Below are 11,915 nucleotides of genomic sequence, written 5' to 3' on the forward strand. Positions count from 1 at the left end.
TGCAGAGTCTTTATCCATTTGGAGGAAAGGTGTCCAATCTGTGGTAGTCTCAGGGACAGTGGCAAAGGCTTAAGTCCTTGAGTTAGCTGTTTGGGTTAAGGGAACAGGACTCCATCCCGTCCCCTTTTCTCTTCTAGCTCCTCATCCTCCAAGAAAGCCCATCTGGAGCTGGTTTCCTCTTGTTCCAGAAGGGATGCAGGTGCACCAGTCTTGGGCTTGGCAGGACTGGGGCCTGACCTGCCCTCCTTCCCAGACTCACATCATTTGAGGTGGAGCCAGTACATCTGGGGAATGATGCTGATACCAGGCTCCAAAGCTGTTGCCATAGCCACCAGTGGGCAGGGCACCTGCCTTGGGTAAATCCCAGAGGTATGGAAGGGGTGGAGAGCAGGGAGACAGGGAAGCGGGTCTCCCAGGGAAGTCCCCTTCCTGGCACCCAGAGTTCTGCTTCAGGAGCTTCTTGTATTTGGAGCGTTTATTCTGAAACCAGATCTTTACCTTTGGAGAGAAAAGGGGACAGAATAAAAGATCAGGAATGTGTATGAAAAGATCCCTGGCTATATGGAGCAAGTCCAGGAAGAAGAGCTGAGGTTGGGAACATTTTGCTCTAGTTCTACATAGTCCAGGAAGTCCCCTGAGCTAGTATCCATTTCTCTAGCCTGGGGTGCTCTCCTCCCTAGAACCAACACCCACCGCCTACCCCGAAACACTTTTTAAATACATTTCCCCAACACTTGATGAGGGCCAGCTATGAACACTCCCTGGAGAACTGTGTCAACTGGGCCAGGGAACTTGTCATTCATTCACACCTGGGGGGCGAGTTCCCAGCGAGCAGGCACTGGGGAAGTTTTGCACTCCTGAAGGATGGGACTGGCCCCACCTGCGTCTGGGTGAGGCCCAGCTGTGCTGCCAGCTGGGCCCTCTCGGGCAGTGCCAGGTACTGCGTATGCTGGAAACGCTGGTTTAGGTGCTGCAGCTGCAGGCTGGAATAGATGGTCCTTGGCTTGCGCTGCTTCTTGGTGGGGGCAAGCAGGTGCTGTTGGGAGGCATCCGGGGACAGCACTGGCTTCTCGGATTCTGGGGGACAAGATGGTATGTGTGGGAATTAACACTGTAGGACAGGCAGTTTCACAGGCTAGCTTGTACCTCTTCTGCATGCCACCGGAAGATTAGTAAAAGGCACAGCTCACGTCCTTCTCCTGTCCTTCTCTTTTCAATCCCCACTGCTCCAAGTGTGCCAGGGGATACAAGACCCAGCTCTTGCCCTCAGGGTGCTCCCAAACATGGATTTTGTGTGCAGAAAGCCCAAGGGCCAGAGAGATAATACACCCACACCTGGGGGTGGGAGGTCAGAGTTCAGCGGCTGGAAAGGCAGCGGTATGGGGTAGGGCGGGGCAAAAGACTGAGTCTAGGGCTGAGAGGAGGCCAGAAAATGACGGGAAGTGCATTCCAGGCGCGGGGGTCTCAAAAACAATGCTCAGAAACCAGAGATAGGGTCCACCTGGCACCCTTTTGCTGCTTGAAAGGCGGGACTGAGCGGGCGTCAAGGTCAGCATTGGGGTTTGCCATGTTTCCACTACAGTAATGGGCCGCTCCTCTCCTGAAGAAGGGTGTCCATCTCTCTCCCCACACACTCCTTCCCCGGCCGACTGGCTCTGGGGAGACGTTTTAAGAAACCCCCAGAAGCCAGGTCGATGTGGGAAGCCCTGTCCTCAGCTGGACTGCAGGCACAGAAGGTCCCTGCAAGGTGCCCCGGCTGCGGAGAATGCAGAGCCCGCAGCGCAGGCTGGCAGGGCCGCTCCTGGATCGCTCTGCGACGCCGCTGCAGCGAGATATCCGGTCCTCCTCGCTCTCCAGGAATCTCGGCTGCTGGACAGCTGGGCCTTAAAACGCTGCCGGGTGGGGGCAAGGGGCTTCGACTCCTCCCGGTCATTGTTCCCGACCTGAGCCATTCTACGCGAACAATGGAGACCATCCTAGGAAGATGGGGTTAGCCCAGTGGATGGAGCAGCCGAAGCGCCCGCGGGCTTAGGGCAACGTTGGCCATATTCCATAGGGATCTGCCCGGCGGACCCCGGCGCTCCAGTGCGGCTTTGGTCCCCTCGCCCCACCCCCGTATTCTCCTAGTCTGGCTCACCCCACCCTCGTCAGGGTCCCCGCCCTTAGCTGGCCGCGGTCACCGGCTGCCTTCACCTCCCCCGCATCCCACACCAGTGGCCTCGGGCGCTGCGGGCTTCTCAGATCCTCCTCCTTCGACCCCAGCCTCAGCCAATTCCCAGAAAAACAGTTAGGTTTCCGCTCCCGCCCGCGCCTGTCCTGCCTCCCCTGCTTGAACCCAGTGCTGGAAACCCGGGGCTGGCAATCGAGCGACCACCCGCGCCTCTCTGGCTGCGAGGACAGCGCAATTCCGGCGGTGACGCACTGACAGCGGCTAAGACAGGGCAGCCGCTGCTGCTGAACTCTCGGAGCCCACCGCGCCCCAACTCTGGGAGCCCACCCGCTGCGCCCCAACTCTGGGAGCCCACCCAGCTCTAAGTTTCTTCCCGACCTGCAGTCTTCTCCACGCCAGTTGCAGCAAGTCACAACTGGATCTGCACTAGTCGCGATAATGAAGCCTCAGGGCCTCTCTCCGGGCGCCACCGCACCCGCCGGCTCTAAGGGGTGTGTAGTGATGGCTCACTTGGAGCCAAACCCCTCCCTGGGGCGGGGGTGGACACTAAAGGGTTTGGGGTTAGGAGAACCTCTTGCTCTCACACCCCTCTGACTCTATGGCGAACTGAACACAACAGTTTCAACAGAGAAATGCTACAATCTATTTTAAGGACAGTGGTGTGTGCTGCTTTTCGTTGGATACGGGTAAAGGTTGTAAGAAAAGAAACTCTCCACTCACTTGTCTTTAGTTCAAGCAAAGAGATGACCAGGAAAATGTGGAAGGCAGAACTGAGGACACCCACATCACTTGAACAGTTACCTCAAGGGTAAAGTCTGGTTAATCTTACCCCACTCCCAAAACATACATGTTGCAGCACATGGAACACACTGTACTAGCGTAAAAAGAAGTCCAAGGAATTTTGGAGAAACTAGATCTGTAAGACCCTGCCATCACCACCACCAAATGTCACTCCATAAACCTGACCCAGCAACCTTGGAAGAGGCAGCCCCAGTTTTGCCACAGAAGACAGTTAACTTTCCCATGTTCTAAGAAAGTTTCCTAAAGTCCTCTTTTCAGGCCCCATGCGGTGAAAATGGATTTGCAAAGTCCAAGAACCTAGAAAACAGGCTGTATCCTTGACCCATGAATACCCTTTTTTCATGCCTCAGTTTGAGAAATTGAGTGCCCAAATTCTAAGGTCACTCTGGCTCTGATGGTTCATGTGTTCATGTCAGAACAACAGGGAAGAGAGGAGATGTCTTGGTCCTGAGCTGATTGCAGAGAAGCTGCATGGTGGACATGCATCCATGGAGAAAAATGTGCCAAAGACACTTGTCTTTGGCACATTTGGGGACAATGAGGTGAGAGCAAGAAGTGCAGGGAACCTGGAGTCTAAGCTGGAGCCAGTGCAGATGGGAGTATGTACAGGGCACTTCCAGGTCAGTGAGTATGTCAACTCCAAGGCCAGGAAGACCTGCTAGCTCATTGGCTTTATTGAGGTCTTTCAGTGAGCAAGTACTTTCTCAGAAGCTCAAAGGTGTTCCAGGCAACAGGAACTGGGGCCTAATGTACCCAAAGTCAAGGGTGGAGCTGACAGGGATGACATGCTCCTTTGGTTAGAAGGCTGAAGCTGCCAGGGAAAGATTAGGGACTTCCTGATCAGCCTGGATCTATTCTTTGAATGATGGGTGATGGGGTCCTAGTCCCAGATTCTGCCAAGTCAGGCTCCAGTCAAGGTCAGGCATGGTCTGGGGAAAGGGGGTGGGGCCCAGGAATGGAGAAGAAGGAACCCCTACATCTACAGCCCTCCAGCCAGGACCTGATTTCTGTTTGGCAGGGTTTGGCTTGAATACTGCTTTCTGAGACTAGACCACTCAGAAAAGGGCACCTGGGGAGAATCCAGAGAAGGGGTTAGGGACCCCACCCCCACATCTGGATTGTTGCAGTTTTCCGTTACAGTAGATACACACAACTCTGCTGCTCCAGGGGGTGGGGTGGGGAGACTTCCCGGCCTGGCTTCATACAACTGCAAATCGAAACCAGGTCAGTTTTGAAAGGAGACCTAGATCAACTTGCCCCCACTCTTCCCCGCCCCCCCCGCACCTCCCACCCCTTCCCCCCTACCCCAGATTCCGTGGAATCGGAGTAAAGTTTGAATCCCGCTAGCTGCATGCAAACCAGGCCATAACGAAGTTTAGGGGCGTATGGGAGCTGAACCCCCGAGGTGGGAAGAACCGCCACGACCAGACTTACCTGTCTCTGGTTCCTGTGGGCTCTCAGCCGGGTCGCTGAGGGGCCGAGATGGCGCCGCGGGTTGCTGGCAGTGCAGGTAGGAGTCTCCTGGCGTCGCCGGCCCGGTGTAGGGGTAGGACAGAAGGTGACGATACGGTCCCGAGTAGGACAAATCGGGAGAGGCTGCGGTTGCGGGGGACGTGCCAAGCGGGTAGGTAGCCACTACCGACGGGATGGGGGCGAGGTTCGGAAAGACAGCTTTGGAGACATCCCGGCCAGGGAGGGGGCAGGGCAAAGAGGTCATTGCGGCCCAGGCCAAGCTGAAGGTCCTAGGTCATGGCCCAGCACGTCTCCCTCTCCCTCAGCCAACTCTTTTTTCCAGGGCCTTGGGCGTTGGGCGGACGAAACCTCCAGCCAGCGGCCCCTCACTTAAGATCCCGTGGAAAATGTCTCTCTATGGCTCTTCCAGAGGACAGCTCGCACCCGGGAAAGGGGTTCCGGGGGGGGGTGTCCCCCATGCTTTTCCCCTCCCCCCTAAGTCTGTGGGAGCCCCCCCTCCTATCCACAAGGTTCGGTTCCCGAGACCCGACGGACCCGCCCACGTAGATTCCCCGGATTGGCTACTGCACGTGGTGACTTCACTGAGGCTTGGAGCCGGGACCCGCCCCCAGGGCAGCCAGAGTAGGAAGAGGGGAGGGTTGCGGGGCGCAGGATCCTGGCCCATCTCTCCAGGCGTCTTCTCTGAAAGGGTGCTGGGGTTGCAGGGTGGTTGCGCCGCCCGAGAGCCTCGGTAATATGGCAGACGTACTAGGCAGCGGGCGGCCTTGGGATGCCCGAGGGGCGAGCGCTGCTGCACCGTGGACGGAGGCGCCTCGGCTGACAGGACGCTTAAAACCCCGCCTTCGTGATGTCCAGCTCTCGGGGTCCGCACGGCGATTCGGCTCCCGCTGCCGGGGATCTGCAGGGAAATTGAGACCAGACCGCCAGCGCTGGCGGCTTATTCAGCGCGTCGGAATGCGTCGCTGCAGAGCGCCAGCAGTTTGTTGGTAAACAGACGCCGGGGCCGGGATGGTACCGCCCGGCGCCCAGCCTGCCCCGCACGCGCGCGGCGCGCACGCCCCCGCGGGGCGCCCTGAGCCTGGCACGCCGCTACCGCCGCGACTGCGCCTCACCGCCCCCCGTGCCGGCTTCCGCTTCCGGCAGGGGCCCCGGCTGGATTGCGACACTGTGGCTGCTGTGGGCCCTCGAGGCTACGGGAGGGATCTGCCGTCTGGGCTTTTGCTTGCACCGCACCCCGCCTTACCTGGCGCCGCATGTGACCGAAGCCTTGCATGAACCAGGACAAAGTCTGGGAGTGGGGTGAATCCAGTTTGATGGCTCCTAGGAAGGCTCATGAAATAACAACAGGCCTGTTTCCCTGGCTGCATTTTTCATACTATTTGCAGAAGATACCTATCAACATTAGTACCCAAGGACTTGACAGGCATGTGTCCACCTGTACAATCATCTTTTGCTGCATGTGTGCAACTACACGAGGACTCCATTCAAATACAACGTATATTCACATGTACCAAATATACAGGTGTCTACACAAATGTTCACACTGGCATCCCTCTATGAAAAGAGAGGCTCGTTTATGGATCTGCAGTTTAGGCTGTGGATCTTCAGTTCAGGCTGTGATGTATACAAATCTGCATACCCAAAGATAAATAGCAAATCCTATTTAAAAGCACTGTAAAAGCACTGTACTTGGGCTTATACAAACCCATGAATATGGAGGTCAAATCACTGGTGTACACACTTAAAAGTATAGAAAATCCAAGCACAGGTGCATTTATGCCTGTGTATCTACCCTGTAAGAGATACCTGCCTACACACATCTAAGTTGCTTCAAGTTAGGAGAAGACAATTCCATCTGTAGACCCACTGGAGTCCTCAGGTTCCTCAGCTTACCCACACACCTTTTTTTCAGTGTATGCAACTTGGTAGGTATCTTCATGTTTTACATACGTATGCTATTATTATCAGGGCTCAGAGTAAAGGTAGCAGTCTTGGGGGTTGAGAGAAAAAACTATCAGAGAAAAGGAGAAGCCTGTTGGAGGAAGGGGGGCACCAGACTCAGATCTCTTTGGAGAGACAGAAAATTCCAGGGGTGTGTAGGGGTGGTTGAAGCTCACAATCAGTTATCCTGGAGGGAAGAGAGCAAATCTATTTCAAATTTTACTCTCCTCCTGGAATAAACAGAAATATGTTTTCTAGGAAAATACATCTCTGGCCCCTAGTTTGGAATTCTCTACCCTGAAACCTTGGAACTCTGAAGAAGGGACTCTGTAGGAGAGCCTTCTCTGGGCAGCTGGAGAACCATCCAACAGGGTTGGATGGTTCCCCTCTCATCCAACAGGGTTGTGAGGGTTTGTTTAGTGGATAAGTGCTATTATCACATGGAACCACCTTTCCCCTTTTTGTACCCAACTTCAGTCATGCCACCACCTCCTCCTTTAGAGCTGGGGCTATGCTATGTCCTTCCTAACCTTCCTTTCTAGCACTATAATTTTCCTCTGGAGGGAGGCCACCATCGTGGGGCCCCAGGAATGACATTTCCAGGTGCACAGGAGGAAGACAATGCTCTTTGAGGCAGGGTTGGCTGCCATGGAAGGGTTCACAGAGGAGAGGCTTGTGAGCTGGAATTGAAAGGACAGTGGAAGACACTTCTTCCCCAGGATCATGTTTCCAGAGTGCTTTCTGTGCTGGCCCTTGCAAGGAAAGGCAGGGGTGGGTTTTCTGGCAGCCTCTGCAGCAGTTGATTTTGGACATCCTCCAAAGCTAGGAGATACCCAAAGATACGAATGCAGCCACTAAGCATTCAAGGGACTTCTCTGAATTTGTGTAAGATCCTTATTCTGTGCAGCAGCTGTGACAGAAACAGCCTGTAGTCCTTTGGAATTTATCAAACACTCAATACCAAGCTCTGTGCATCTCTCCTCCCCCCTCCCCACCCTGTGAAGTAAGTACTATTATTAACCCATTCCCCAAATGAGGAGACCTTGCCCTCCATTATCACCTCTCTCTTCACAGATCCAAAGGATGTAGGATTGGGGCACCTAGCTGGGAAACTGGGGGCTCTCCTCACCTTCAGACTTCCCAGGGTAGGATCTCCTTTGACAGGAGTCACATCTTCCCAACCTTAAAAAACAAGGAGGTGATAGGGATGGGAGCTAGAAAGAACAGTTATCAAGTGCTTGATCAGAATATAAGGAGGGCTGGCCTGAGAGGCCTCAAGCCTGGGTTCCCATCCCAGCTCAGCCTCCAAGCTGCTGGCTGTGATATTCTAGGTCAGCCATTTCCCTTGTCTGAAGGCTACCAGAAGGATAACAGAAGCAAACTGGATTAAGATTCGAAGGCTTTGTTATTTGTTGCATAATGACTTGCAAACCCCAAATCCAAAAACAATAAAACCAAGAAGGAGGAAGAGGAGAAGGAAGGAAAGAAAGAAAGAAGGAAAGGAGGAAAAGGGAAAGAAAGAAGGGAGGAGGTTGAAAGAAAGGAAAGAAGGGAGCGAGGGAGGGAGAGAGACAAGACCAACTAACTCTTCTCTCACTACCAATACCTCACAGCTTCTGCTGCTTAGGAAAGCCAGAAGTGCCCCCCCCTTCCCTGGTCAGATGAGAAGATGTCCTTAACAAGATGTCCCCAGCAACAGTCCTGGGGTCCGGAGACAATGGGGTCCAGAATAGGAATACAGCTCCGAGGGGTCCTCCAGAGTCAGCCCTAGGCAGAGCAACTGGACCTGATCAGCGCTGTGCACTGCGCGGGCTCTTCGCTGGTGGGTAGACGAAAACCATCCCGCACAATTGGGTACCGATTGCTCGGGCATTATTAACCCACGCGGCGGCGCCCGGGGGGTGGGGGCAGATGTATTCCTTGCTTGAGGTTACTTGGAGTTCCGACCCTTCTGGTAGCAGGAACTCCATTCGAATCTGCACCGCTTCCTGGCAGTTCTTCGCGGCATTCTGAACACGTGGGAGTGCACAGGAGTCTCCGCGCAGTGGCTGGGCTCTATGTGGTGCCAACCGCACGCTCTCGAGCAAGGAGTACCGTTTTGTGTGCCTGAAATCGGCACCTGCACACATCTGCCCAGGGAAATGGAGTCAGGACCACGATTCCTGCCCTGGGCGGCCGTTCTGGCCAAACGTAACTTTAGTTTTGTTTCAGTGGGTTTAAATTCGATTTGAGGGGACTTTTCTTAGTAATTCGGTTTGGGGAAAGTAATTCGGTTTTGCCGGGGAAGGAGTTAGCTTCCCTCCACCTTACCCTTTGAGCTGTGAATAGAGCCCTCACATTCAGAGAGGCCTGGGGAAGGGCCATCCTGTAGAGGCCGGCCTACATCCCTCCGATTTGACTTTTCCCGAAATTTGGAATTATTGGGGTTTCTTCTGATGGAGCGTTTAATGAGCGCCGGCGCATACGGGGTGGGGGTGGCCGGGTAGTTGCCTCGGTCGCTGCCTGTCCGGCGGCTTCTCCTTGCCCTCACCTACACTCACCTATATACTCTGTGGTTGGAGTTCCCGCCCCATTTGTCAAAGAACCTCGGAGAAGTTGTCGGGGAATCAGAGAAAAAAGGCCCTGGGATTAGCGCAACCCCTCCAGGGCATCCGAGGGTCTCCCGCATCCCCTCAGCTCTCCCTGAGTCGTTTTTTGCGACATCCAAATTACAGCTTTCCCTCCAGGAAAAATCTATTTGAAATTGACGGGGGAAGTTTTAAAAACACACGCATATGGGCTGGGGTTGTGGCTCAGTGGTAGAGCGCTCGCCTAGCATGCCTTGGAGGCTCTGGGCACCGCAGAAAATAAAGATATTGTGTCCACCTAAAACAAAAATATAAATATTAAAAACATATATTAAGTCATCAAACACGTTAAAAGCAAAATTATGAACAAATTTTAAAATTTAGGACACTCCAGCACCACCACCAACAAAAAAGAAAATGGTTAACCAAAAAATGGAGGGGTTTGAAGGTGCGTTGGAGGCGCCCTGCTCGGCTAGGAAGCCACGCCGCACTGAACTTCTCCCAGCGCCTGAGCCGGGAATGGCTCGCGGTATCGGGTGCAGGACGCGTAGGCGCTGGATTGGGTGGTCTGGGGCTTAGGAATTCTCTGTCCCGAAGCCAGCGCTTAATTCCGCAGACCCGAGGGAGGGGCCCTCCGCCGAAGCCGAGTAGACCCACCGCAGAAGGTGCGCCTAGGCGCCCCGCGCAGAGCTGGCGGCAGGCCCTGAGCCCAACCCGGCTGCAACGAATTCTCCCTGCCCTGAACCGAGGCAGGTCGGTCCAGATCCTCAGACCTTCGCAGACCCGGTCACGAAAATGAGGACTTTACCCTGTCGTCTTCATCGCTGGGCCTTAGGTGAAAGCCAGAGGTGGGACATAGATGCATCTCGTTCCAACAACGAAGCGGGTGTGTGCACGGGAGCCCACAACATAGCCCAGAACACACACATGTCAGACATGAACTCCCACATTGCTTTTGTATACACTCCGTAGGCAACCACACAGGACACCGCAGAGAGTACACAGCCACATCAAACATACACAGCGCACACAGCACACGCCCACTACTTGTGTACATACACTGCTCTCGCCTGCCCTCCGACCCTTCGCTTCCGCTGAGTGTCTATATGGGTGGGGGTGGGGTTATATGTTTCTCGCCCAGACCAGACCCTTTGGAGGTCTGAACTTTCTCCTTCATGATGAAAGGGTAGGTGGACCCCCTAATCCTAATTTGGGCTGCAAAGTGGGGGAGAAGAGAACAACCTTACTTTTGCTACTTTGGGCCTCGGGGAATGGGGGCGGGGATAGCTAGAGAGCCCAGTGGGAATTGCAAACCCACCCCACTCCTTATTCTTGAAGTGAGAAAAATAATTACAACTATGAAAGACCCCTAATGCAGGCTTTCCCTCTGTGTTCCGGCCATGGACTCCAAGCTCCTGGGGGTATGGTGGGAGGGTAGATGCAGGTAAGGAGAGGTGCTGGGTTGCTCCCCATTCCCTCCCTCCCTCCCTCACAAGCCCTCCTCCACGGGGTTCAACTGCAGTGGTAGGAGGCAGGGGTGGGGATAAGGGGTCTGAATGAGGGAGGAACCCAGGGCCACTCCACTGTTCAAGGACAGGGTGGTGCCTCAAGCAGAGAAGCAGCGAAGCCAGGAGAGACATTTGCACTAACTGGGTGTGGGTCTCAATACCCCTGGCCTCAGAGAGGAGAGCCTTGAACACTGTTACCCAATTCCATCTGCTCAGGCCACATCACCCCACCCCCCCTACAGGGGCCCCTCCTAGCCTCTGAGCTCATTTGCATTTGTCCAGGCCAGAGTTTGACCCAGGCCCAGCCCCCTAGCTGGGGTTGAAGGGTCCACAAACCCTCTGCAGCCCAAACTCTGCATGGCCTATGCCCCAGAATTAGTGGAGAGTGGAGCTGAGCCCACCCTCCCAACCACCAGTCAGTACAGTAGGGCACTGACCAGCTCGGTTGCTTCCTACAGGAAGGGTCAGAAGGCCAACTGGTGATCCTCGGGAGGTCTGAAGCACTGGAGAATTCAGATGAAGGCAGTGTTTCTGTTGTCAGTGTTTCTGACAACTCTAAGGGACTTTTAGGAGCCTGTCCCAGGGCCTTTGTGGGGAGAAAGGGAGCAGCGGTGATGGGAGACTGTGTGTCTTGGGTGATGATAACAGTTTGGTGTTGTCTGTATCCCAATTAATATGCTTAGTGCTTAAATGCATCATTTTATTCAACAAGAATTCTATGTGGTAGATACCAAGATTATCTCCATTTTACAAATGAGGAACAGGAGGCATAAAAAGGAGAAATAACTCTTTTTTTTTTTTTTTGGTGGGGGGATGCAGTACCAGGGATTGAGCCTACGGGCATTTAACCACTGAGCCACATCCCCAGCCCTTTTATGTTTTTTATTTTCTGTCAGGGTCTTGCTAAGTTGATTAGGGCCTCACTAAGTTGCCGAGACTGAGTTCGCCATCCTCCTGCCTCAGCCTCCTGAGCCACTGGGATTACAAGTGTGCATAAACTACCCCCATCAAGAAATAACTTCTTGAGCTAGAATTGAGACCTAGACCAGCAGGCATTCTTAGCCATCATTAGATTGTCTTACCTGGAGAAGCAGCTTTCAGCAAGGGAAGAGGAAGGGCTGGGAAGAAGGAGGAAACTCTGAGAAAGGAATTCTCTCTATAGAAAGACAGTAAGAGAAGAAATGATATTAACAATAGCTGGTATTTATTGTGCTTGTGTACCAGACATGCTTTCATGCATTGCTTGATTGAAATCTTTTTTTTTTTTTTTTTGTATTGGGTTTTGTTTGTTTGTTTATTTTGGTACCAGGGATTGAACTCAGGGGCACTCGGCCACTGAGCCACATCCCCAGCCCTATTTTGTATTTTATTTAGAGACAGGGTCTCACTGAGTTGCTTAGTACCTTGCTTTTGCTGAGGTTGGCTTTGAACCGGCAATCCTCCTGCCTCAGCCTC

General features: G+C 53.8%; 1 protein-coding gene across 1 annotated transcript; it reads right to left on the minus strand.

Moving 5' to 3' along the window:
- Positions 1 to 255: 255 nt before the first annotated feature.
- Dlx4 (distal-less homeobox 4) lies at positions 256 to 4,688 on the minus strand. Its single transcript, XM_026387148.2, has 3 exons — positions 4,406 to 4,688; positions 881 to 1,077; positions 256 to 498 (listed from the first exon to the last, which is right to left on the minus strand). The coding sequence occupies exons 1-3, from the start codon at positions 4,686 to 4,688 to the stop codon at positions 256 to 258; spliced, it is 723 nt and encodes a 240-aa protein (XP_026242933.2).
- Between the last annotated feature and the right edge of the window lie 7,227 nt (positions 4,689 to 11,915).

The sequence above is a fragment of the Urocitellus parryii genome, chromosome 7, assembly GCF_045843805.1.
Source record: "Urocitellus parryii isolate mUroPar1 chromosome 7, mUroPar1.hap1, whole genome shotgun sequence".
In the NCBI taxonomy this organism is placed as follows: domain Eukaryota; kingdom Metazoa; phylum Chordata; class Mammalia; order Rodentia; family Sciuridae; genus Urocitellus; species Urocitellus parryii.